We start from the raw sequence: 27,230 nt of genomic DNA, 5'->3' as shown, positions 1-27,230 counted from the left end.
GCAAGCACAGAAATGCCCAGAGGCAGCTAGTCTCCCTTCAGAACTCCCCATTCTAAGAAGGCATGTCTCCTAGGCAACCATGCCAGCATCTTCTCTGCTCCTGTGGTAGCTTTAGAACTCTCTCTCTCTCTCACTCTACCCCCCCCCCCCCCAGTTGTCAGGTTGTCAAGTGATTTGCTCTTCTAGACTTCCAAAGCATAAAGAGCAGGCAGGGCTTCTGACTCCTGAAGCTTATTGTCCCATAGGTTATAGAAGAGGAGGCTGAGGCATTTGTAGCCCCAGGTGCCCATCAGATGAGCCTAGGACCAAAGGCAAATAGCAGCGAGACATGTGCTGCAGGCTGGAACCTCTGAAAGCCAGGCTGCTAATTTGGACTTTTGCTCAGACTTGTTGGAAATAGAAAACAGTTCTACTTAAAATTGTCCCTAAGGAGTCCAGAGTACAAAGAAAGGCCTCATCAACATGAACAGAATAGGTTTAGGGTCTAGCCTGTATTACTTTAAGCCAGTCTGGTACTATTTCTCCAAATTTACATGGCACATAAGTTTTTGGTACTTAGCACACAAACCCCTATTTAAAAGAAAAGGCAGCCATCTGGGAATGGGGTGGGGGCTGTTCACCTATGGTCTCAGCACCCAGGAAGCTGAGAGGAGGACCAGGAGTTTGAGGCCAACGGGGGCTCCAGTGCAAACTGGCTTACGTGGCAAGATCCTGTCTCAGGGAAGAAAGAAATAAGAATCAAGCTACTCAGCCTGTTGCTTCTCTAAAACCACCAGACTGAAAGACATTTCCAGGCAGTATAAACACAATAAGCATGCACTTGGAGCCCTCCGGTAACCAAACAGCCTACTAGATCTAGAAAAATCTAACAATTGAATCATCAGGTTCCTTGTTATTTAGGTGGGAGGATAGTGTTTCACCCTGTAGCCCAGGCTGGCCTGGAACTCATGATCTCTCTCCTACCTCTACCTTTCTAGTGCTATCATAGGAGCTCAACTGATAATTTTAAAGACTAACACAGACTTTTGACTAAAATGCTCCCTGTGTGCATAATGACAAGGCACAATAGTCTGTCAGCTAAGCAAGGCAAATCCTGGCCTCTCCTTTAAAGACTGTAGATTAACATGTAATCCCAGCACTGGGGAGTAGGAGGGTCGTTACAAGTTCAAGGCCAAACAGACTATGAAATGTGTTTGAGGACATCATAGATGCAAGAGAGTGAGCCTCTGTGTCAAACACACAGAAAAACAAACAAAAAACTCTAAGACTATACCCTTGGCAGCTGTAATTGAGTGTGATTTATCATTGGCCTTGTTCCCTTAGAACCACTTTCATTACTAATAGCAGGTTTAGCCTTTCCTTTCTGTAAGCTAGGCAGAGACCGTTTCTAAAACTGGACTTCCTAACTTCATGGTTGTATCTTTATAGTTTGCCAAACTGTAGCCTTTCTTCATAGTTCTGAGGCATTTGAACCAGGAGGCTTCTTGGCCCCTTTTTCATTTCCCTCAGTACCTTTGCTTGTGTCAGCCTCCCAGTGTCTTCCCTTAGCCCTGTGCATTACTACACAGCATCCTCATGGCAGTTAAGAATATGGCAGGAGTCCATACCCATCTCAGCTGCAGACTGTTAGCATATGCCAGGGAGTGTGGAATGTTGCCAAGCACAGTAGAGTTACAAGAGCTGTCCAAGAGAAACCCAAGGAGAAAAATGCCTGGTCACCATAGGTCTCTGCCCCATAAGGTAGGTGCTCAGCTGGGCTCAGGCCAGCTCCCTCCCAACTCCCACTAGCCGCAAGGGTTTCTCCCGCAATTGCAGTTGTGAGGTGGTAGCTAATAGGAACTTTGTGATTTCAGGGCAAAGACGGCGCTGCAGCAGTACCTGGCGTGACAGGAGAGCCCTGGGCACCTGCGAGCACCCCACACCTTTGTAAAAGGAAGTACAGGAGCTAGCCTCATTTGACTCCTTCTATTTGCACACGTCACCTTGGACTGCAGGGAGCTGTTTTGCGAAGCAGTTTAGTAAGCTTAGATCTCGGATTCATCTTGAGAACATTTTTTTGAGGTAGTGATTTCCTCCGAGGACTGTTGTGTTGTGTTTTGTTTTGTTTTCTGAGCTACCTGGACTCTTTATTAGAACAATCAGTCATTTCCTTTGGACCTACAATTTTTTGCCTATGCTGCAGCCACTTTGTGAGCAAGAATGATGTGTGTGTGTGTGTGTGTGTGTGTGTGTGTGTGTGTGTGTGTGTGTGCGCGCGCGAGTGTGCACATGCACAGGAGTCAGGATGAATGACCGTGTGGGTGAGGGATACCTCAGATTTTTCTTTTCTTATTTTGTGTGAAAATCTCTTTTCTACAGATTTTCCAGGGTTTAAGCATTGCTTGCTGTACAAAAAAAAAATTTACTGAATTATATACAGTTTGAATGAAATGTTATTTTAAAAGCAAAACAATTGTTTAGTGTTCCATAAAAGTTATGTTGAATTTTGGTCAGATGAATATTTGTAAGTAAAAAAATATATGCATTTCTGAACCTCAACTTACATAGATTTTCTTTATAAAAACAAACAAAAAAAAAAAAGACAAAAAAAGACAAAGAAAAAGTTGGCTACAGTCTGCCTGAATAACAGGCACTGTACATGGTGCTGTGCAGATGGTAAGCTAGCATCTTACTGCCATCAATATTAGCAGGTACAAAGCCTTTGGGTTTTGTTTTATTATTTGTTTTTTTCCTAGCCTAATTCAGTAAGTTCTCAGGCTTCCAAATCAGAAGGATGGTGGAATAGAGCAAAGTGAGGGATGGTCACTGTAGGCTTTGAAACGTCAAAGGGAGGCTGATAGTGGAAGCCTTGCGGGGACCAGGTGGGCTGGCTTTGACAGGACGGGGAATCGAAAGCTTCCCAGCACCCCAACGTCCTGTCATTAGTGTGGCAGTATCTGGCAGGGTCTCAGAGCAAACCTGGAGAGCAGGTTGCCTGGAAACAAGCCAGATCACCGGGTGCTTCCCGAGGCAGCGTTTGCTGCTGGGAGACTAGCTTGTTCTGCAAACATGTCCTAGAAAGAGGCAGCTGCTTAAGTGCCCCAGCAAAGGCCATGCAGTAGCTGGGGACAGCTGGGTGCTGTGCTCATCCGGAATGAAATAGGAAGTCTTTTTCCTGGATGAAGCTAAAATACTTCATGTTGAGAAAAGGGAGGAGAACCTCCCCATGATGACTAAAAATGCATGGGGGCGGGGGTGTAGAATCTGCTTCAACTTCCGGTCCCTTCAAATTGAACTCATCAGAGATAGGAACAAACAGCCTGCCTTCCTGTGATCAGCAGGGCTTAGCAGGCAGTGTGTGCGGTGTCTGCAGCTGCTGGGGCCCACACCCTCCCTCCCACCAGCCACACCCGACAGGGCTGCTCACCTGAGAGCTGGTCTGTCACCAGCCTTCGCCTTCCTTGGAAGACTTAAGTATGGTTGATTGCAAATGAATGTTTTTAAAATGTTGTATTTAATGCAATGCTTCCTGCTCTCCATATGGCCACCCAAGATACAAACACAGAGATTTCCAAGTTGTTTTTTCCAGAACATCACTGACTTTAAAAGCTGTCACAACAGAACTTGGGTTTTGTACAGACGTCAGAGTGCTAATGTGAGAAAACCTGGGAATGAAGCCTTCCCCGGGCCACCTATTGCCGCCGCTGGTGTTGGGGCTGTACCCTCCGATAGCGTTTTGTAACAAGACGCTACAGCGTTGGTTTTAGAAAGTACCAGTAACTGTAAAGAAACCAATAACACGTTGCTGAGACAATCGTGAACCCAAAATAGCATGAGAGGGCTGAAGACCCTTTGAACTCTGTGGATAAATCTTGCCTGTGGGTATAGGCAATGGTCACATAAGAAGTGCTTTACTCGAATTAACTTCTCTGATTTGAATGAAGGGAAATGTATTTATTAAAACAAAGCTGTGTGCTGCTTTATGCAGGTGCAGTATTTGGTCAGCAAGGAAGTGGGGAGAGTGGGGGCGTGGTCTTATGTCTACACCCAAGTTCTTAACGCAGCTTCTGGCCCTAATACTGCATTCTGTTCTCCCTTTGTGCCCTGATTGTAACCCAAAATTTATAAACTAGAAAAGAATGTCAAATTTAATAAGTTGCATTTTTTTTCTTAAGCACTTTATTCAGAACAATACATGTTCTTCTGGTAGTGTTTGGATAATATGATTTTAACACGTGCTAATAAAAGCCAAGAAAAGTCATGGCAACTTCTTTAAAGGAGTCTGTTTTCCAAGTGACTGGAACGTTAGGAAATGGCAGAAGAGAATGTGGACCGGCTCTGAGAGGCTGTGCTTTGTGGTAAATGAAGAGCTCTGAGGCGGTTTTGCAGAATGAACGCCAGTACCTCAAGTCAGTGACGGCTCTCAGAGGCGCCTGCACTGATCTGAGGCTCCTCTCTGAGACCCTGGAAGGGCCTGCAGGCTCTGTAGGCAGTGATGGCTCTCAGAGGCGCCTGCACTGATCTGAGGCTCCTCTCTGAGACCCTGGAAGGGCCTGCAGGCTCTGTAGGCAGTGATGGCTCTCAGAGGCGCCTGCACTGATCTGAGGGCTCCTCTCTGAGACCCTGGAAGGGCCTGCAGGCTCTGTAGGCAGTGATGGCTCTCAGAGGCGCCTGCACTGATCTGAGGCTCCTCTCTGAGACCCTGGAAGGGCCTGCAGGCTCTGTAGTCAGTGATGGCTCTCAGAGGCGCCTGCACTGATCTGAGGCTCCTCTCTGAGACCCCTGGAAGGGCCTGCAGGCTCTGTAGTCAGTGATGGCTCTCAGAGGCGCCTGCACTGATCTGAGGGCTCCTCTCTGAGACCCTGGAAGGGCCTGCAGGCTCTGTAGGCAGTGATGGCTCTCAGAGGCGCCTGCACTGATCTGAGGCTCCTCTCTGAGACCCTGGAAGGGCCTGCAGGCTCTGTAGTCAGTGATGGCTCTCAGAGGCGCCTGCACTGATCTGAGGCTCCTCTCTGAGACCCTGGAAGGGCCTGCAGGCTCTGTAGGCAGTGATGGCTCTCAGAGGCGCCTGCACTGGTCTGAGGCTCCTCTCTGAGACCCTGGAAGGGCCTGCAGGCTCTGTAGGCAGTGATGGCTCTCAGAGGCGCCTGCACTGATCTGAGGGCTCCTCTCTGAGACCCTGGAAGGGCCTGCAGGCTCTGTAGGCAGTGATGGCTCTCAGAGGCGCCTGCACTGATCTGAGGGCTCCTCTCTGAGACCCTGGAAGGGCCTGCAGGCTCTGTAGGCAGTGATGGCTCTCAGAGGCGCCTGCACTGATCTGAGGCTCCTCTCTGAGACCCTGGAAGGGCCTGCAGGCTCTGTAGGCAGTGATGGCTCTCAGAGGCGCCTGCACTGATCTGAGGGCTCCTCTCTGAGACCCTGGAAGGGCCTGCAGGCTCTGTAGGCAGTGATGGCTCTCAGAGGCGCCTGCACTGATCTGAGGCTCCTCTCTGAGACCCTGGAAGGGCCTGCAGGCTCTGTAGTCAGTGATGGCTCTCAGAGGCGCCTGCACTGATCTGAGGCTCCTCTCTGAGACCCTGGAAGGGCCTGCAGGCTCTGTAGTCAGTGACGGCTCTCAGAGGCGCCTGCACTGATCTGAGGCTCCTCTCTGAGACCCTGGAAGGGCCTGCAGGCTCTGTAGGTGCCCGTTCCCAGCCTCCAAGACCCACCCCCACCCCCGATCTGCTTCCCCTTCACCCACCCCTCTCATCCCCATTGCTACCGCCTGCTAAGTCAGACTGAGTTTGACCAGTGACCAACTGCTATCCTTCTGCAGGGACACACAGGTGTTCCACACTTCCTTACTGTGCTGCCTTCTGGACCTAACCCTTAACCACAGCCCCCAGTTCAAGGTCTCGCTGGAAACAGAAAGCCAGGGGCACCTGCCCCAGAGCATGAGGACAGAGGAGGAGGACAATGAGGTGGGTGTTATGGGAAGAGAATTTGAGGGACATGAAACTCTGGGGTACTCAAAGTGACTGTAGGGGGATGACCAGGTGGCCCCCTTTTTCATAAGTTCCCTAGAGAGAATGTACAAGGCCTACGGAAGGGGACACTGTCACTCCAGGTCTCTGGAGAAACCCAGCAGAAGCAGTCCCAACACCTGCTAACTGGGGTAGATCTGCTGCTGCCTCACCCTGCCCCTGGCAATCCCTGATCTCTGAGCAGAGGCTCATTCGTTTCTCCCAAGTCAAGTTTTTCCTCAGGTCCCCACCTCAAGGAGAGCTGAGGGGACTGTACGGGCCATGGTGTAGATGGCAGAGCCACCAACTGTCTGCAGCTCCGGGATCAGACTTTGGTGTTCCCAGGCAGTGGGGTTCTCCTGGCAGGCAGGCAGGCCACAGCCAGCCCTTAGAGTGGAGCCACCCCATTGCCACCTCCTTTCAGGCACTTGAACAGAGGAAATGAGAGTTCTAAAAGTCCATTCCAGAAGCTGCCTTGAGCTGATTTCTGTTAGGGGTGCCAAGCCGAGGAAGGGTCCCTACCAAGAGTGCTGTCCCCAGAGAGTGGCCCGATCTTAACAGCCACTCACTAGAACCCCTTCCCAAACTCCATTCTTAAGCCGTGGATCTTATGGATTCTTCTAAACAACTCAAGACAGAGCCCACAACATCCTCAAGGCCAAAGCAGTAAAGGAGTGTGTCACCATGACTACACTGTGCAGTCGCCTCCTGAGAGGGGCTCAGGTCACTAATGCAAACCTCTCGCCCTTAGGCCCACCCCCACCCATTCTTCCTTCTCTCCCCTGCTTTTAAAGGCCTTGACTGTTCCAGCTCTCCTCTCGCCAGAGGTAAGACCCTGGCACCCTGACTTTGGAGAGATTCGGTAGCTGCCAGGTGGGTGCACGCCCTCCCCTCCGACAGGTAGTTTGGAGCTGCACTGGTGCCTGTTGTGTGGATGCCATAACATCGTAGGCCTCTCAAGCCCATGCGCAGAAAGGGGATGGCCTCACAGTGCCTGGAGTTCGGAAGAGTAGAGCACACAATGTCGTGAGGGAGCCTGGGACACAGCCTGAGGAAGATCATGGGGGTACATAGCAGAGGTGGCCTAGATCATGGAACTTTACACCATGTTCCATGCCTTTTTCATGAAAGCCTGGCCCATCCTTTTCAGAACCAACACGGTGCTTGGTTGAGTTCTTAGATTTCGTAGACAGAACAATAATGCCCTTGGTGAAGAGCTGGCAGAACCTGCAACTACAGGAGTGAACTCGTCTGGAGAAGACCAGCAAGAGAGTGCTGGCATTTTCCTCATGGTGTGGAAGAGCACAGCCTTGCCTTTGTGAAGTGTGCCTGGACTTGGCCAGCTCACAGATAATGCAGGAACAGGGTGGTCATGGATTGCCATGCATGTGTGGTAACATCACGGGGTCCTAAATTCCTTTGTACTGAAACCTTACATGGCTCAGAAGAAGGGCAGCTGAGCCAGCAACTCAGTGAAAACTGAAGGCTGCCTGGCCTCCACGGGAGTACAAGATCAGGTTTAAAACTGGGCTCCAGCCTACTCGGAAGCCAAAGAAATGGTCAAGTATTCATGAGACGCGTGCGTGCGTGCCCCATGTCTGGTGAACTCCACCCTTTGGGGCTGTCCTTGCAACCTGAAGGTAACGGGCAGCACCGAAGCCAGTGCCTGTTTGGCAGTGTCATAACTATCAAGCTAATTTCCGATCCTCAAGTCACTGAGTTGAGGCTGCTGAGATGGCCTAGCAAGTAATGTGCCTGCTGCCGCACCTGATAACGTTTAGATCCCCAGGCTCCGTGTGGGGGAACTCCTTAAGTTGGGCATGTGTGTGTACACATGCGTGTGCGCACGCACACACACACACACACACACACACACACCACAATAATAAATGTTTTTTAAGGTACCACACTAGGATCAAAGCTTTATTGTTGAAGAGACCCAGTGTCTTCTGAGGTTACACCATGCCTCAGCAGAATGCCGTGACTAGAGTTGGGTGTGTTCTACAGACTGTTTAATAAGGCAGAGACGTATGGACAGTTGTTTCCGTTGTCCACAGAATAGGGCTAAACCAAGCACATATTGGCGCTCTGGAATCACCTCTGCAGCCTTCTGTGCCGACCGGCGTGTACTGAGGGCTCCTCTGGTGGCCTTGTGACTTTGATTCCGGCAGAAGACAACACGGCATTCCAGTCCTCAGATACGCTCAGACATGCAAGGGTCCTCCACGGGGCCCACCATAGTTTGAGCCTCAGCACCTGGCGGGGTAACATTGTTCTATAACACTCCCTAAACAGCTAGGCCACCACCTCACCACCCCCACCCCCCAAAAAACCCCACCCAACCAACCAACCAACCAGAGGACAAAGCTGGAACTTGTTGGCAGGTGAGATGGCCAGGGGATTCCTAATAGGTGTGTTAGGAGGGATGATGGCAGGGTTGTAAGAATGAACAATTAGACCTTTTTTCATCTTCACAACTGCGAGGAAGATGGTAACTTGGAATTATTAGTTTGGGGTTTTAATGGTCATGTCATTGTCTCCATTTTACACATGAAGAAATGGTCTCAACAAAGGTAAGTTACACTCCAGAGGCTGTTTAGCTGATGAACATTGGGACCAGGATCTGTCTCCAGAGCCCGGGGTGGGGATAGGGGTGGGTGTGGGGGCTCAGGGGTGCTGAGTAAGCGATGGTGCTCCTGCTAGTGAGGCTGCTTTACAGAAGCCACCTGGAATCTGGGCTCAGTCCCTTCTAGAACCATCCCCATCGCTCTATCAGCTGAGACCAGAGTGGCAGATCCCAGATCCCCAGTACTCCCCAGGAGCCCTAGTTGGCTGTTTGCAGCCAGTTCACTTTCACCTATCCTAGGCTGGCCCAGATTTACATCTTTGTGCCTCCAGCCAACGGCCCGGAATGGACAAAGATGTGTCATGGGCTCTGAAGAAAGCTGGCCTGGCAGGGGTGTCCACTAAAGTGAGAGGACCAGAGGACACATGTGCTTGGCTGTGTGAACTTGGGTCTCTGGTCCCTCAGAGCCATACTCCCCAGGGCTTACTGACTCCCTGAACTGGTGCCCTCAGCGAGGTCCTCAACCCCCACACTACCCATTCTAACATGCTGAGGTTTAGATCTTGGTACCCTAAGCACAGCCAACATTTAGGCAAATATGTAGGTTAAAATCCAAACAGGCAATAAGCTCTTTAGAGCTGTGTTGCAGCTGCCTCTTTTTTTGTTGGTTTTTTTTTGTTTGTTTGTTTGTTTTGTTTTTTTGAGATGGTTTTTCTGTGTATCCCTGGCCATCCTAGAACTCACTCCATAGACCAAGCTGGCCTTGAACTCAGAGATCCATGTACCGCTACATTCCAAGTGCTGGTATAAAAGGCTACCTAGGCCACTGCCACCACCCGACTTCCCTCCTCCTAAGAAACTAACCTCCACATCGTTGGGCTTTTCCTAGACTGTTCCTTTCCTGCTCACTGCAGCCAGATAGACCCAGTTCTTGCACTGGTTACAGAATCAATGTTCTCTGCACCTTGGACTCTGGTTTCTCACCCATATTAGGAGAAAGTGATAGCCTGGCCCATCTTGCCCAAGCACTGTGAATGTTTCCCATGGAGGGAGGGGAGAAGGGAGGGAGGGAGGGAGGGAGAGAGAGAGAGAGAGAGAGAGAGAGAGAGAGAGAGAGAGAGAGAGAGAGAGAGAGAGAGAGAGAGCCTTCCTAGCCCACTCTAACATGGGCTGAGGGACAGGATGCCACAGCAGGTTCCAGAAGGGCCCTTCTATGCAGTCTGGTTTCTCAGCAAGCCAGGGAAGTGGGGAGGACACAGAGACAAGAGAGGAACACCTGGCTTTGAAATAAGCCCCAGAAAGACTTTAGCCATTAAAGAAATGCACATTAAAACCACTTTAAGCCGGGCGTGGTGGCACACGCCTTTAATCCCAGCACTCGGGAGGCAGAGGCAGGCAGATTTCTGAGTTCGAGGCCAGCCTGGTCTACAGAGTGAGTTCCAGGGCTACACAGAGAAACCCTGTCTCGAAAATCAAAAAAAACAAAAACAACAAAAAAAAAACAAACCAGTTTAAGATTTCATCTCATGCCAACAGAATGGCTTTCAAGAACACTAATAACAACTAGTAACAAAATGGTAGCTAACGTGGGGGAGGGGAACCTTTGTCCACTGTAGCCACTCTGGAAATCAGGCTGGAGGAGTCTCAAAAACAAGTACCACTCCTGGGCATGGACCCAAAGGACTCTAGTTCCTGTGACAGGGATAACAGCTCTTGTTCATTACTGCCCTATTCACAGTGGCTAAGAAATGGAAGCAACTAATGAGTGATCAGGGTTTGTACATACACGGTGGACTACTGCTCAGCTCTAAAGAAAACTGAAATGTGCAAGGAAATGGATGGGATTGGAGAAAATTATTTTAAGTAAGGTAATCCAGGCCCAAATGCACAAATGCCTTATGATCTCATATGAGGACCATAGTGTTAACTGTTTGGTACCGTTTGAGGCATGTGGACTGTGCATGTGAATTACGGTGATGTGAGGTAAGGATTGCCTTAAGGCAAGGCATATAGTAGAACATAAAAAGAAGGGGGCAGCATGGGTAGAAAGGTTTAGGCGGGGAAGGAGGCCTTGAGATTGGAGAGATGAGGATGGGGGATGGGCAGAGGATTAACTTCATCAAGTACTAAGAAGCCATTTGAAGAACAAGGTACACAGCAGCAGCTTGAACGTTGATAGAATGACCAAGTGCCGTCTGCATGGATTCTAGCCCCTCTCCAAGGATAGGACCAGTGCCTGGTGGCCTAGCCAACCACCCAAGTCTGGGGAGGAGTATTCTCATGATTACCTAAACTGAATTATTAGTAACTTTAGCCTTCCGAGTACCAGAGCCGAGATCAATAGACAGAGGTGTCACTGCTCAGCCTGAATCAGAAACCCCTCCTGACAGCAGTGAATAAAGATTCATGGCTGCCCAGGATGGGGAACGTGAGTGACAGGAGTGGGCCCAGCCCTAAGTAAGTCGTATACCACCCCCTCTAAGGCTCTGGGAATGTTGTGCAAGAGAGGGCCGGAAGGTACTGTGCCCCAGACTCGTAAAACTGTTGTAACATTAGCTCACATCAGCTGCTGTTACCTGCACTGGGCCCACACAAGGTCAACGTCATGAGCTTCATTCAGCCTTCTTACCTCTAAACCCTCCCTGTTGGTAGATCCCTAAGAGTGTGGTGGACTCTCTGAGTCCTCCAGTCATTCACTAACAGATAGCTTCAAACCCACGATCACACGGATGGCCCTGGCTAATCTTAATGGATCGCACAACAAAATGAACAGATAGGAACACTGGAGGGATATTTGTGGGGAAGGGAGGGTGGGTGGAAGATGAGAGTGATCAGTCTGCAAAGGGTGGGTGTGCGAACCTATAAAAATAAACTTTGGATTTGTTTAGAGTCATAGGACTTTCCCCATGGTTGGCAGAAAGAAAGGCAACGTGTCTCACGGGTGGAAGTAGGGCTCCACCATAAGCAGGAAAAAAAAAAAAAAAAAAAGCCCAGTTGGTCTTAAAAAGCAACCCTTCTGCTTCAAGAATGCACCAAATGGATTAATGGTGATGCCAGTTACATGGTGACCTGTGTTCAGAACAGGACTTTATTGGCTAGTTGGGAGATAAGTCGTCAGTTTTACACACACACAGTCATAAAGCCATTATCAACTCACCCGGTGGAGCTTCCTTGTCTTTATCTGAGAACTTGAAACTGGGGAAGAGCAGCGCCAGCTCTCTGTTGGCGTCCTCTCTGTCCCGGCTTCCATGCACAGCATTAAAAGGCATTTCTGTGCCGTACTGAGCCCGGAGACTGGTTGGTACAATGTAAAAGAAACAATTGTTTCACTTGAAGAGAAATGCATTGCTCTCTGGCAGCAGGACCACCAGCTACCAGACTGCTTTGCTCTTTGTAGAGAACTGGAGAGTATCAGCCGTGCCAGCACCTGCTGCCCAGGGGTGTTAAACAGAGTCTGGCAACGTTTCTGCCCAGAGAGAGACTACAACTCCCACTGTTGTTGGGTCACAGCTGAGCTCTAGCACCTTGCCTCTCGTGCAGCAATATGACTGATCTTGATAAGAACCCTAATCCTGGTCGAGCTAGGTTAGGACCTATGTGCTGAGCGCCGCTCTAAATGCCTCTGTGCTGCCTGCGGGTGGATAGTCCCACTTCACAGCCTAGGGAACTGAACTGAACTGAACGGAAACGGAGGAGGGACTTGACCCATTAGCTGGTAACCTAAGGTCTGAGCCATCTGCCGCTTTGCTTAGCCCAGTTGCTTCAGTTAGACGCTCTTGTCCCTTAGGACTGCAAAGTACTTTAAGGTTTGTTTGTTTGTTTGTTTTCTGTTTGTTTTTTCTGTTTGTTTTGTTTTTGTTTTTTGCTAAGTTCTTTCCTGTTGTCTGACCATGGCTCTCTGTCAGCTTCAAAAGCCAAGGCCCGTGGATTTGGTACAGTGGACTCCAAGCTAGCTGCTCACTGGGTCATAGAGCAGGCTGAGCAGGTCTAGGTAGGTGTGCTGAACAGGAAGCTGACTCCAGATAGCACTGGCTGTGGTAGCTGAAGTCCACAGGGCAGGCGGTACTGCTGCCTTTGACTTGGAAGGTCCCTGAGATCTGTGACTGAGCCTAACTCAGCAGCAGCCTTTAGAAATCTGGGAGGGGTGGGGTGGGGTAGGATCCCATGTCGGGGAGTCTCAGAAACTCAGACAGTAAGAAGATGTCAAAAACTTCCCAGATATATAGAAAGGCGCCCCCTGGCTACCAGAGCTGACAGCATCACCCACGATTCTGAACCAAACACCAAATGAAGCTTGAGGTGGCTGAAAGGACTACAGCTGATGTCACCTTTCGGGATGTTCCCTCCTGGCCACATTGGGGTCACAAGGTCCCAGGAAGGTTCGCCAAGCGGTGACTACATCCTCGGTGCCCTCGGTCTTGGTGAGAATCAGGAGGTGGCTGGGTCCGCTGCACATGTGATGTACTAGCCTCTCAAATGCCTCCTAGGCACAGGGAAGGAAACAGTGACCTGGGGCAGGAACTACTGAGACCTGAAGCAGGCCAGCGCAACCAGACTACCCATGTGCTGGAAGGGAGGGTTAGTAAGCAGCCTTGTGAGCTTGTAGACACTCAGCCGTGACCTGGCCACCTCAGCCTGCTGTTGATGATGACCAGTCACACTCCAGGACCCCAGGAAGATGAACTGTGGTGGAGCATGAGTTAGGTTGGGTAGTGGCATGCTAAAAGAATGGTGTTTGGATATGTAATACATGGGTATTGGGTCTCCAAGGGTACAGTGTAGACTGCGGCCCTTCTCCTTCAATACCAGTGCTCCTCTGGAAAAGATCCCCTCCTTCATTTCCCTTGTTCCTCATTTCACAACCGTGATGCTTAGCAACTATCACACCTCTGACCTAGGAAGTGGGGCTGTGACCTATAACAGCCCTCAGCCCTACTCCCCAAGCCCGCAAATCATAAGCAGAAGCAAGCAGAGAAAGCAAGATTAAGTGGCAGGCGGCGACGTCTTGAGCGGTTTGCCTAAGGCTTTGGCGTCTGTGGGCCCTAGACTTTCCTTGGTCCCCCTTCTCACCAAGCATCCTTGTTAACCTTTCTCATTCTCTGTCATCGGCTCTGGGAGTTACGGAGCATCCTTCTAATAAACATCTTTATTCCGTTGCTGACTGTTAAAATAGTTTCCTTGCAGCCACGATACTTGAGCAGTACAGGCTCCGATCGTATTCTGAGCTGCAAATCCATTACCCACCCACCTGCCGTTCATGTTCTTGTTCTTCATGTTTATTCCCCCGAGAGGCTATCAACCTATCACCAGAGTGTCGGAGGAGGAGAGAGGATGAGATGGACCAATAGAAGCAGATGAGCTGACCTCTCTGGCTCTGTGTTGATAGAACGCTTGCATTTCTGCCTCTGTCAGGGTTCTCTCTTCTTTTAATAGTATGTCAAATCCTGCTTCCTGGATCTGCAGAATATATGTAATATACATTATACACACACACACACACACACACACACACATATATACACACACATATATACATATATACATGCACACGTACATATACATATAAGTGTGCATTCCTCAGATGTAACTCAAGGCCACACTTGCAGTGATCTTAATGAAAAGAGAAAAGCAATGCAGGTCCTTAGCACCCTCAGCAGCCCCCCACTCAGATCTAACAGTGTTGTAACCCTTGAACAGAATCTGAGTTAGAACTCATCAGAAGCCTTCTTCCCTCAATGCATCCCAGAGCCTGCTGCCCCCATCCCTGTGCATCTACCGCAGGGGACCTGAGAACAGTTACTCAAGGTACGTCATGCGCCTCCCACCTTCATGATGATTTCCTCAGCCTTCCCATGGGCCACTGCATCTGGCTTAATGATGCCCAATGTACAGGTCTTTCCTGATGACGCTGAAATTAACCAGGGGAGCGCTGTCAGATGGCTGGGAAGCCATTGGCAGGGACAGTATTGTTTCAGTGCCAGCTGAAACATTGCTCCATTGCAGCAAGTACCAGGGACAGGCTTGGGCTCCAGGTCTCCATAGACTCAGACTCTAGGGAATGGCACCAATCTGGCACCAGAGCACAGCCAGGAACCCCAGCCTGACTTGGGTGGGCAAAGTCTGACTCTCTGAACTCTGGTCTGGGGACACACGGGGGTGGACATTTCCAAAAGACTCTTCAGAAGCAAACTTGGAATGGCTGAACGAGCTGCCTGGAGATGGGTGAGCAAGGGACACAGGAGCAGAGGACACAAGGGCCAGCCACCCTCAGGCTTTCCTGTCCCCCTCTTGTGGCTCTCGGCTTTAACTGCTGCCTGTCTGGTTTTCTTCTTGTTCTCATGACTCCTTTGCTTTTGCCAAATAAATTTATAGGCATGGATATTTTTTCCTACCTGTATGCCTGTGCACCATGGCCATACAGTACCCACGGAGGCCCAAGAAGGCATTGAATTCCCTGTGTCTGAAGTTACAGACGTGAGCTGCCTTGTGAGTGCCGGAGTAGAAACCGAGTCCTCTGGAAGAGCAGCCAGTGTTCCTAACCGCTGAGCCGCTCTCCAGGCCCCTTCCAGTTTTTCACCTTTTTTGTGTGTGTGACAGAAAAGGTTGCCCCGCGCTCTGCATCTGAACTTTGTGCTTCTCGGCTACTAGATTCCAGCTTCAAACCCCTCTGTCCCTCTTCAGGTTTCCTGAGAGGTCAGCCAGAACAGTGTGAGCCTTTGTTGTTGTTGTTGTTGTTGTTGTTGTTGTTGTTGTTGTTGTTTTGTTTCAGTTTTAGCTTTAGTTTTGACATCGCTTGGGGTCAGCCTTGGTGACCCGGGGCCACCTAGGTCCGAGCTATGGGAATTCTGTAAGCGACAATTTGTGTGGTCCAGGAGCCCATTTCTGTTGCGTTCCTATTGACATGAACTTGCCCTTGGTAACTTACCGGCATCTTCTACAGAATCACCATTTCCCACCACCTATTTTCTATTTATAGGTGTATGCTATCCATTAGACAAGTGTCGCCTAGGGACCCTCGGTCCCCATCCTGTGGCCCTGTTGGGAGGTAGCTGACAGGCAGGTTGTGGCACTCTTGCTCCTTTGCTTCCTGGCTGTGAGATCCTTGCTCCACTGTATGTCCCTGCCTAGAGCCTTTACCACAGGCTCTAAAGCATCTGGACCAACTGGTCTTGGGCAGAAGCCCCCAGAACTCTGAGCAAAGGAAACATCTTGCCAATATAAGATGATTATCCCAAGTGTCTTGAATGGCGACAGAAAGCTGACTTGCACAGTGTACGTCACCCTAAGCAACAGCCTGTGTATTTTTCTATGGCCACCATTTCTGATAGGCTGGGGACACTTGATGTTAAGGCGCTCCTACGACTGACTCTGGGTTGAAGTGGTGGGCTCATGAGATCACCTAAAGGGTAGAGGAAGAGGAGACAAGGCCCTTGTGGGCCTCTTCCCCCAGCCTCAGCTCAAAGTGGGAAACCCAGGAAAAGAGGCCAGAGAAAGAGAAAGATGTTATCTCAGAAGCCAGACAGAGGGGGCTTGAACTGTAGCTCAGAGGTTGAGACACTGGCCTAGCAAGTATGAGGGCCTAGGTTCCATCTCCCAATACATGCATACACACACACACACACACATGGCTAAGGGGGCATAGAGAAGAAAGGCACATGGGCACAATGAATAGCAACCTTTTCTGATTCAAGAGACTATGGTGACCACTTTCTGATTCAAGAGACTGTGGTTGGGGCTGGAGAGCTGACCCAGTGGTTAAGAGCACTGACTGCTCTTTCAGAGATCCTGGGTTCAATTCCCAGAAACCACATGGTGGCTCACAACCATCTGAAATGGGATCCTATGCCCTCTTCTGGTGTGTCTGAAGAAAGCAACATTGTATTCATATACATAAAATAAATAAATAAATCTTTAAAAAAACAAACAAAAAAGGAGACTGTGGACTTTGGCAGCAGGGAGGGCCTCTCATGAGCACCCATTGAGGAGCAATGGGTTCAGGGCCAGGCCACAGCAGGTCAGCAGGAATGGAGGTGAGGGGCGGCCCAAGACATGGACAGAGTTCACAAATCTTAGCTAAGAAGCAGAAGAGGCTGAGGTAGAGAAAGGGTTTCATGTGGTGTTCTGGGTCAAAGAGACTTGGCTGCGGATAGAGCAGAGCAGAGAAGAGGTGATAGTGTAGAAAGGCTATTTCTTGTGAGAGTCAAATCACAGATGGACTTCTCTGTGGTTTCCTGGTTTTCCCAATGTAGAGGTCAGCTCAGGAACGTTGGAAAATTCTGCCAGGCACCCCTCTCCTCCTAGAAGAGACAGGTCAGGGAGCATATAGGCACCCCTCACCTCCTGGAAGAGAAAGGCTGGCATCCCTCTGGAAGACCAGTGGACCAGCCATTGGCCACTTCTTGCTACCTCATTCCCTAAGGACCAATCAGTTTAAAAGTCACACTGTTCTGCCAATCACATTGTGCCTAATGGCTGCTTCTCTGGGGTTGCCACCTCTCCTTCGGGTCTGGGATGAGCCCAGTGCACTAGAACAATAAATTCCTCTTGGTCGGGCGGTAGTGGCATACACCTTTAATCCCAGCACTTGGGAGGCAGAGGCAGGTGGATTTCTGAGTTCGAGGCCAGCCTGGTCTACAGAGTGAGTTCCAGGACAGCCAGGACTACACAGAGAAACCCTATCTTGAAAAACTAACTAACTAACTAACTAAATAAATAAATAAATAAATAAATAAATTCCTCTTGCTTTTACATTGACCCCAGCTCCGCATTGTTCCCTGGGGGCGGGGCTGGAGGGATAACTGGTAATTAAAGCTCAGCAGAGTCTTACACTAAGCCATGCCTGGCAGATTCTGATCCCAACCGTCCTTACTGTGCACCTATGAGAAACAGCCGTGTATCTCAAGCTTCCCTCCACCCGTTGTATCCAGTCCCGGTTCCCTGGCATCTTGGCTGTTAATGCAAGCCATCTTCCCAGTGGGAGCCTGTCTAACTCTCTGGTCCTCAAATGCAGCTGGGCCACTCTTCTCATAGGAAGGTTCAGGAAAGGACATGGCACAGTGCCTATGAGACTTATGGCTGATAGCAGCTAGAGAAAGAGGGAGAGAGGGGGTGGGGCTGTAAACAGGGGACGTGAGGGCTTCTGGTGTTTTAAAAGGAGATAGTAAGGGAAACATGAACTCTCCAGCTCAGACAGGAATTCCTCGCTCCTCTTCTCCATTATTACTGACGTTTCTAGAAGGATCATTTCCTAATGTCTAGTGACTGCCACAAGTCACATTTAAGTCTCATCAGACAACTGTCAAATGTACCCATGTTTGGCCACCAATGGACAATGGGAGGTCTGATACCATTTGCTTGAAGCCCAGTGATTGAAGACAAAATGCTCATGGCTAGCTTCCCAGAACCAAGATGGCACAATAGCCTGACGACCTGCTTGCTAAAAATGAACATCACGACAGAATCCGCCTTGCTCATCAGGTCTGCACTCACCTATGTCCCCATCTTCGCCACCGTCTTTTCTGTGGGGAGGCCACTTGAGTGCACCCAGAAGTTCCTCATCAGTAGCCTAGGACAAACCAGTCACGAAGAGAAAGGACTCAGCTGACACAGGTCACTGTGAAGACTTTTGGCATCTTCAGAAAACAGCATCAGAATACAGAGGTTCAAAATGCTGAGCGCAGTGAGCCTTGAGGACAAGGACAGGGGATCAGAGTTTGGGCAACAAGGGCCTTTTTAGTACTGGCGGGGGTGGGGAGAAGGAGGAGACCCTTGCTGGTCTTGAGCTTTAGAGTCTGCCTCTTAACCAAAGGCAGGGAGAGACTAAGGGATGATAAAGAATGGACAGTTGGTGTGATGGTTTGTATATGCTGGGCCCAGGGTGTGGCTCTATTAGAAGGTGTAGCCCTGTTGGAGTAGGTGCGGCACTGTGGGTGTGGGCTTTAAGACCCTCATCCTAGCTGCCTGGAAGCCAGTATTCTGCTAGCAGCCTTCAGATGAAGATCATTCAAGCGATGAGCCACCCAGTGCAGAGAAATCAAGGGACAGACCCTCTTCCTCGGCAGTGTGAGCCTATGGCTTTCCTTCTTCGGGAAATACGGAGAGTATCCTTAAGGAACATGGAAGTATGACCGGATTCTGTATGTTCTAGAAAAGGGGCTGTGCTCTTTGGAACTTCGTATGAAAGCGTGGACAGTGAACAGCCAAGGCCAGGGTGCTGGATGCTCGGCAGATACACAAAGTGCCCGGAAATACCTCCACGTACCTTTGATGTATGGATTTTTAAGAGGGCCAGTTAGCTGTGAAGATGGTGCAGTCTGTATTACTGTGAACATAGTTTCTCAAAGCCACAAGTTATGTAGATCCTGGATGCCATGGTAATCCAAGAGCTAAATTTCTACATTAAGGACATGGCCTAAAAACTTCTAAGAATCTGAGTGTGTGCATCACTGGGAGAGACTTCACCCTGAGGTTGGGAGAAGGCTCTCTTATAATTTGCTGTAGTCTAGGTTTCCCCCAAAAGCCCATGTCTTTTTAAAAATCATATATTTATTTATTTATTGTAGATACATTCCTTTTCTTTCTTTCTTTTTTGCATCTCGACCACAGTTGCCCCTTTCTCCTCTCCCCTCTGCCCCATGTTTCATTCACTCCTCTGTTTCTCTTCAGAGAAGGACAGGCCTCCAGTGAATAGCAACCAAACAGGGCATAGCAAGTTACAGTAAGGCGAGGCACCTCCCCTTTCTCCTTGTATTGAGGCTAGACCAGCCAATCCAATAGGAGGAAAGGGTCTCTAAAGCAGACAAGAGAGTCAGAGACAGCCCCTGCTCCCACAGTTAGGAGTCCCACAAGAAGACCGAGACAATCACATGCAGGCTCCCTGATTGTTGGTTCAGTCTTTGTGAACCCCCATGAGCTCAGGTTGCTTGATCCTGTGGGTTTTCTTGTAAGCCCATGTCTTAAACTCAGCCTCGCAAGTTTAAAGGTTCCCTGGTGGACCTTAAAGAGGTGGGGGCCATAAGGTCACTAGGGGAGTGAACTTGAAGGTGATTAGAGAAGGTTACTCTTTCCAGCCCCCACTGGGACCAACAGCCTTCTCAACAAGGGCTCAAAATCAGCAAACCTAACTGGCCATGGACAGAAGCCTAAGATGCGAGCTAAAATGAACCTTTCCATCTTAAAAATCAATGGCCTCAAGTATTTTGTTATGGGACCAAAAGGCTGACAAAGTCACTACTCACTTCTGTCAATTCCTCTCTGTCCCTGAAGTCCTTACTAAGTGTTTAGTTGTGACTGAAAGGGAAATGGATGAAAGGTGTTCCGGGGACTGTGGAGAGGAAAGAGGATCACTCCCGAGAGACTTCTAACTGTGCATCCTCCCAAGGGCCTGGGTGAAGAAAATGGCCCAGGTCGGCATGGGGAGGGGGCCCCTGTGTGAGCGCTCTGGCGAACCCGCCAGCTGGACAGGTGACCTCCACTTACCGCTCTCCATTCCCCGCCTTCAGCCGGAACCTTCTTTTCCGCCTCCAGCTGCTGTAAGATGGTCTTCTGAAGCAGGGTGGGGTTGGCTCCCTTCACCACAGCCACCAGCTCTCCTCTCTGGAATGTGACAGGCCGCGTGAAATCCTCCTCTCAGCTGGCCATCACTTTCAGGAGGCTGTGCCTAAGGCCAAGGTGCATCAACCCTAGGCCCACATCCCCCACCCTCACCCCTGCTGCCAGTTCCCGGGACCCATCCCCCCCCCCCAACCCCGTGAGGCCCTCAATATGGCTCTTAACTCTTCAGACGACTCCTCTCTGATCTCTACCTTCTCCCTGACATCCCTCTTGTCAAAGCTTCCTTCAGGGTAGCCGGGAGTTCGTTAAGGGAGGAGCAACCCAAAGAAGATAGTGTGGCTAAATGTGACTTATATGTGGCTTATTAACAAATATTTGTTGAGCTCTTACTATGCCAAGCACTCAGGGTGAGGCGGAGAATATAACCGCTAACCTTAGAAAGACATAACAATGCCTCACAAAACAAAGACTGCTGTAATAGAGGACTCTGTGTCCGAAGCATAAACGTGGAAGAAGGAATCCACACTATGGACTTCGGTAGTCAGGGAAGACTTCTTCACAGTAGTCATGCTTAGTGTGGCCCTGAGTTTTCTGCTCTCGCTTTCTCTATGTACATCACTGAGAGATGAAACCTGAAGAGAAGCCCCTGTACAACGGCCCTGACTCCATTTCTCTCCATCCCTCCGTGAACCGCCATGGCTCGCAGATTGTGGCCTGAATCCCCACAGATGATTGCAATTCTTGATTTAAGCACTATTGGCCTAAGCAATCCAATGACTTCAATAATGTCTGTGTTCTGTGACAGCTCTAAGGGCCAGCATGGCTGGACGGACACGGCTATCTCCTTCCCACCCAACATTCTTTCTCCTGCCAACCACAGCAATATATCGCCACCACAGAAGCCAGGGCTCCCTCCTGAAAGACAAAGCTCAAGTGATGTTTTAGCCCGGGGCTAGCAGGATGGCTCGGCCGGGTGAGGATGCCTCTCACCGGGACTGATGATCTGAGTTCAGTCCCCAGGCCCCACATGGTAGGAGGGGAGAAGCAGCTGTCATCTGATCTGCACACGAGTGCTGTATGTGCACACACATGAAAGATAAATAGAAACCTAACAAATGATTACAATAAGCTTCTAATATGTGACACACGTGGTGCCGAGGCTAAGAGACCTGGCTGTTGAGAGTCCTGGAAGAGAGGACCCTGGTTTCCCTGACTACCATGAGTGGGCAGGGCTGAGTCTAGATCAGCACAGCCACTAATTACCTCCTAGGTCTGGCAGGCAACCTCAACCTGGGAACCCTGGAATGCAATGTGGGCGCTAAGGAACAGGAGCTGGTCATGGATGGCACATCCAAAGACATCCAAGTCACCTGTCACCACAGAACCCTTTGGTTCCCAGGGGGCTCCTTTGCCTTTCTTCCACTTCACACTGTGGTTATCAAGGCAAACACATGGTTTCTCTCTATATAATATATTCATTTCCCCCTAAAAGTTCCCCTTGGCAGAGAAGAGAAATCTGGAGAGCATGCTTTGAGAGTAAAGCTACACTCTAGAGTGTGTGGCTGGTCCCTCTCCCCACACCTCATCACACCTCCATAGAACATATCTCCCTCCTCTTTCTCTTTTTATAAACACATCAACATGTGTGTCCTTTGCCATGCACAGCCACCTAGGAGGGCTGTCCAGCCACCAGTGGCTACCATGGCAATGAGTCTGTCATTTCCTGTGGAAAAGGAATGAGCACGTCTGTGCCTTGACCATGCCTTAGGGCACATCATGGTCAGGAACGGAGTGAATCAGTCTAGAGGGTGTGTCAGGGACATCACCCTTTAGTATGTCTGAGGCCTCATGGTGGCTCCTGAGACCCGATTCATCTATCTGAACACCACTGATCCGCAGTCAACCGTTCTGTGTCCGCAAAGATACTTACTGTATAAAACAGAAAGGTTGGCTCGCACTTCCCTTGGTACTTTTCCAGAACATCAAGGCGGTCTGCCTCTGCCTAAAGAGAACAAGCTGTCAGCGGGCACCCTAGGTGCAGCTAGTGCAGGGCCACAGCAATGCCACGCTCTCCCTCAATGATGCACCTCCCGATGAAGCCCAGCTCACTGTCTGGTCAACACATTGGTGACAGCTGTGTCAGCGGCATTGCCTTGGAGAATCAAGGGAGAAGCTGACTCTGGCTCCCCACCCAGCTACTGACTGGTCCAGGGAACCCCACCTTCTGACATCCTCCTGTGGTTGTGCCTGAGGGTCCTCAGACAACCCCTTTATTGTCTCTGGTCCTTGGAGTCTGACCTCCTGAGAGATTAGCATAAGCCCTGGGGCTCCTGTTGTCTTTAGTGTGTATGAACCTCATCATCCATCAGTGTTGGGGTGTCGGTGGGGTCTCTTGCACATCTCTATGGAATTCCCATTCCTGTACTTTAAGCAAACATTTGCTCAAAGATCCCCCTTATGACCTAGAAGATGGAAGTCTTGAAACACTGGGTTCTGGAAGTAACATTTCAGCCAGCAGTGTTCACCAACTAAGACAGATATGCAGATGCTACTGAGTGACATGTTTGCATACAGTTTGGTGGTGAGGTTGGCGCTTGTATGTTTAGAGGAACTACAGGACACAGTGACAGCTGGTGCCTTTCCATCTGAAAGGCAGCTTGAGCATCCTGGCCCTGGCTTCTTCTGTGGTTAAATTGTTTAAGCTGTTATGTGACTTTTTGCTGAGAGGGAATCTTACCGAAGCAAAATGGAGACGGTCCAAGCCAACCTCGATCCTCATCTTTTGGAAGAGGCTAACCATGGGTTTGCAGGGTCCACACCAGCCCTGGTAGACGTCCACAACTGCCGGAGGCAAGGAACGACAATGCTTATCAGACAGTCACATTCATGGTGACAGTCTGCTCTCATCCCTCTAACCCCTGCAATGGACGTGCTTGTTGGGTAGGTGTAAGCCTAGTGGATTAGGATTGAGCACGAAACATAGCCATCCCTTATTCCAACATGAAAATTTGGATCTGAAATATAATGAAGCAGGTGGGTACGGTGGCTCACAACTGTAATCTCAACCCTTGGGAGGCAGAGGCAGTAAGATCAGGTGGGTGTTCAAGACCCTCCATCCTCAACTACAATCGAGTTTGTTTTACATGAGAACCTGTCTAAAAGGAGAGTGGGGGGTGAGGAAGGAAGAGCTGAAGTGAGTACAGGTGGAAGAAGCAGCAGCTTGTTTTTAAGGTGACCCCTTTACCTTTCGGGGATCAGGCCTGGCACGGAGTGTTACTCGGTGAATATCTGAAGAGAACACAGACTACTCCCAAAGTAGGTCAGTACAGATGACCAGTAGCCTCCAGGTGACTCTTATCCACTGATAATAGCAACTGTGGCTTTTCTCCTGATGCATTAAAAGCCGCCGTTTGCTCTCATGCCGCTCAGACGGCACAGTGGTCAAGAACACTCGCTGCTCTCATAGAGACCCAGGTTCTGATCCCAGAACATACAGGGCAGCTGACAACTGCCTTTACTCCAGTTCCAGGAGATCGGGCGCCCTCTTCTGGTCTCCATGCTTACTGCATGTACATGGTGCTCTGACATACATTCAGTCAAAACACTCGTACACGTATGTTTTCTAAATAACATTTTAAAGCCTCCTGCTTTGGGTAAAGCAGCATTCATTTACTTATCTTTCTCCTAAGAGGTGAACCCGAGAGACTGTCAGAAGGGAACTTGGGTTTCTTTCATGCTGCCCATTCTAGTGGGTGTTGGAGCTGGGTTTGCCACTCCCCCGCCTGGTGATTGGAGCAAACTGTAAAGCCTGTAAGGGACCTGCACAGACTGAGTCAACTCATATGGACCAGAGCCATGCAGGGTCTAGCCTTTGCCATCAGAGGGAACCAGGCAGGGTCTAGCCTTTGCTATCAGAGGGAACCAGGCAAGGTCTAGTCTTTGCGAAAAGAGGGAAGCAGCCTGTGGTGGTTACATTGTAAAGGAGATGTGTGTGTGTGTGTGTGTGTGTGTGTGTGTGTGTGTGTGTGTGTGTTCATTCCTCTAACCTGTCCAGTAAGATGTCTTTGAAGAGCTTTCCACTCTTGAACTACTGAAAGGAGGCTTGGAATAGTCAGTGCTCAGGAAATATTAGCCATGGTCACGTAAGCACCTATCAGGGCAGCTGGCACATAGCAGAGTCTCAAAAAAATAATACATGATGCTTGTCCTTTCACCACTGGTAAAAATGTAATAGTTTGTTTCACCCCAGAGCTGATTTTACCTTCTCAAAGCAGACGCATGGGTACAACTGTTAACCCTTGGCACCATCTAAAGGGTTCATAATCTCTCCGACTGGAGAGTGTGCCAACACACACACACACGCACGCACACGCACGCACACGCACGCACATGCATGCGTGCGCGCGCGCACACACACACACACACTGGATCAACAGGACTAGAAATATTTGGATTCCATTTGGCCCCAGGCTTGGGTCAGTCTGCTGCAGATGCCAGATAGAAAAGTTAACACTGTTGTTTTAGAGTCTGGGGTGACAGACAGGAGGGTGTGCCAAACTGGAAATATGGTGGGGAGCTTGTCAGAGCCTTAGGGGGCTCCCATGGAGGGAAAAGTGGAGGTCAGGAAAGACTTCACATAGATAGGCTACTTTGGAGGTGAGCATTGGAATGAGAACTGTGATTGCCCGTAGAGTAGAACATAGAAACGGAGGGGAAACCTAGGATGTGCTCTGGAAAGCCGTCTCAGCTCAGGACACATCTGTGGAAACAGTAAAGGAAGGGGTTGGAAAGGAGTGGGGTTTTTGAGAGAGGGAGTGCTCTTGAATGCTGAGGAGTCATGGAGAGATGTAGATAAAGGAGGATAACAGGATGCAGAGTTGCCTGGAGGAGAGGAAGGAACCACGGGCAGGAGATCATGGTCAATTCTAAGACGCCAGCCTCCTGGGGTACACACCATCATATCAGGCCCAGACCTTTCGAGTGGGCTGGATCTCATGATGGGCTTCTAATAAGCACAATAGAGTATGGATCTGACTTCTAAGTTAACAAAGGCTGACTCACAGCGGTGGTCTCTCAGTGCCCAGTCTGGAGCAAGCAAGTTACCATGATGTGAGAAGCCTCACACAGAAACCAATGGCAAGAAATCACATCTTCGGCCAACAGCCAGTGAGGATGTGAACCCTGCTGGCAACCACTGAGTGAGCTCGATCCACCAACAGCCGTATAAAAAGAGCTCGGAAGCAAGCAAGCCTGCCTCGAAGCGAAAATCTATCCATGACACAGAAACAGCCTTGGTAAAGCCTCCGGGGCCAGAAGCACTCAGCTGGACTGCACTTCATCCAAGAACTGCAGGTACTGGAAGGTAGCCCGTGTTTAAGCCACTATTGCTTGGGTAAAGTGTTACCCAGCAGTGGTAACTGATACAAAGAAGATAGCTGTGGACAATGATTGTGCAGTCCCTGGTTGGTTCCAGTTAGTTCTCTGTGATGTCTAATTCTCCACCCTGGGAGTTCCAGGAAAGCCCATTTTCCCTTCAGAAACATTCTCCTTTTGTGCATCAGATTATTAAGGTTCTCTGTGCCTGGTCATGCAACTGAGTACAGCAATCAGCTCTAAACCAAGAGAAGAACCCTTGTACCTGACAGTACTGACTCATTCAATGAGCTGAGTTTACTGATGCCCAACTATATGAAGTACAATGGACGGTACCTGGTATTCTCAGGGACTCTGCTTCAAGACACCAGTGGGCAATAGAAGCTGGATGGGACTGGAGCTGATACAAGCATTTCAAGGACTGAGACAGCCAGTTTGATAACTGGTTTCTAAAAGAATAATGAGCAAGTGATACGCACAACGTAGGGAGGGCACGAAATTTTAAAATGATGTACTTATACTTTTGGAATTTTCCGTGGGACTCTGCAGGTAACTGAACGGGAGAGTGAAGACACAAAGAAGGTGGACCACTGTGCACACAGACACAAAGAAGTCAGCTGGTTCCTTTTCTGTTTGTACATTTTGAAACAGAGTCACGGTAGCCCAAGCTAGCCTCAGACTTGCCGTGTGGACCTTGAACTCTGGTCAGTCTGCTTCCAGCTCCCAAACGCTGGGGTTATAGGCATAAGCCACCATCCCTGGCTAATGTAGCCCTAGAGACTGAGACCCAGGCTTACAACAATACCACCCACAGTAGCCCCTTCTCCACATGCATCATTGAACGGTTTCGAAAAGAATGGCTTAGGGGAAGTGGCTTCATTTAGAATCACCAGTCAGTCCTTTAGAGCCGAGCATTTCTTCCCAAAGCTCCTGGGTGTTGATGTTGACCTGCGGCCAGAGAGGATCAAAAGCATTGTCAGTAGGGGCAGAGATGGCTCTCTCTCTCTCTGCAATATTCCCAAATGCAGTTCTAAATGACTTCTGTTGGCAATCTTCTTTCTTTCTCCCGCCCCCCATATGACAGGAAAAATAATTAACCTACAAAAAATGTGTGCCATCCTCAGACATTAAAAGTGTTGCATGTATTTGTGCAGGAATCATAGAGGAGGCTGCTTTGTGTTAAAAGAAGCAGCAGCATAGTACAGCTCCCTTTGTAGCTATGTTCAGTCAGTGTCAGAAATTATGGAGTTTTTCTCCATTCACTCACATTTTTCTTATTTATAAAGAGTCCTGATATATATATATATATATATATATATATATATATATATATATGTGTGTGTGTGTGTGTGTGTGTGTGTGTGTGTGTGTATACATATACATATACATATATATATATATGAGATATGGCATACAAGGGAAATGAATATTATTATCCCTCTCCTCTACTCCCTTATTATGTGTATATATGCTACACACACATATAAACATACACACACACATATATATATACATATACATATATATATAGCACATCTTTATTTTAAAGCATTTTTAAAATTACAAAACAATAACATGTACCTGAAAGTATGATATAGGGGATGGAGAGATGGCTCGACAGTTAAGAGCACTAGCTGCTCCTCCAGAGGTCCAGAGTTCAATTCCCAATAAACAACATGGCAGCTCACAACCAACTATGATGAGATCTGATGTCCTCTCTGACATGCAGCCATACACACAGAGCACCCATAAATAAA

At 49.2% G+C, this 27,230-nt stretch overlaps 2 protein-coding genes and 1 long non-coding RNA gene across 7 annotated transcripts in view; 1 reads left to right on the top strand and 2 right to left on the bottom strand.

Annotated features, from left to right (window-relative positions):
* Window positions 1–4,246, top strand: part of Armc8 (armadillo repeat containing 8) — a 90,523-nt gene extending 86,277 nt beyond the window's left edge. For 4 of the 5 annotated variants that reach the window (XM_006511515.4, XM_006511513.4, XM_006511511.4 and 1 more), the window contains one exon: window positions 1,854–4,246. In XM_006511515.4, the coding sequence (XP_006511578.1) occupies window positions 1,854–1,887 (34 nt within the window). In that variant the 3' untranslated portion in view covers window positions 1,888–4,246. The remainder of the gene's footprint in view (window positions 1–1,853) is intronic. The other variant, NM_028768.3, reaches the window with a different exon arrangement.
* Window positions 2,732–26,388, bottom strand: Nme9 (NME/NM23 family member 9). Its single transcript, NM_001165957.1, has 10 exons — window positions 26,364–26,388; window positions 22,838–22,941; window positions 22,031–22,102; window positions 18,037–18,112; window positions 14,373–14,455; window positions 13,912–14,004; window positions 12,876–13,030; window positions 11,701–11,841; window positions 7,698–7,720; window positions 2,732–2,751 (listed from the first exon to the last, which is right to left on the bottom strand). Exons 1-10 carry the CDS (start codon window positions 26,386–26,388, stop codon window positions 2,732–2,734), a joined length of 792 nt encoding a protein of 263 aa, NP_001159429.1.
* On the bottom strand, window positions 7,880–12,210 carry 1600029I14Rik (RIKEN cDNA 1600029I14 gene). The gene is made up of 2 exons (NR_028123.1): window positions 11,705–12,210; window positions 7,880–8,237 (listed from the first exon to the last, which is right to left on the bottom strand). It is a non-coding gene; the product is annotated as an RIKEN cDNA 1600029I14 gene (long non-coding RNA).
* Window positions 26,389–27,230: the final 842 nt, after the last annotated feature.

The sequence above is a fragment of the Mus musculus genome, chromosome 9, assembly GCF_000001635.26.
Source record: "Mus musculus strain C57BL/6J chromosome 9, GRCm38.p6 C57BL/6J".
Taxonomy (NCBI): Eukaryota; Metazoa; Chordata; class Mammalia; order Rodentia; family Muridae; genus Mus; species Mus musculus.
Note: the sequence above shows the minus strand (reverse complement) of the source record. Positions and strands in the feature narration are given on the sequence as shown.

What these genes read in the sequence shown, in the direction of transcription:
- Nme9 (NM_001165957.1), bottom strand. Translation starts at nt 26,388, where the DNA reads ATGCTCGGCTCTAAAGGACTGACTG. An exon ending in ACCGTCTCCATTTTGCTTCG is followed by an intron (nt 22,103 to 22,837) that starts GTAAGATTCCCT and finishes TGTTCTCTTTAG; the next exon opens with GCAGAGGCAGACCGCCTTGA. An exon ending in AAGGAAGCTCCACCGGGTGA is followed by an intron (nt 7,721 to 11,700) that starts GTTGATAATGGC and finishes ATTACTTGCTAG; the next exon opens with GCCATCTCAGCAGCCTCAAC.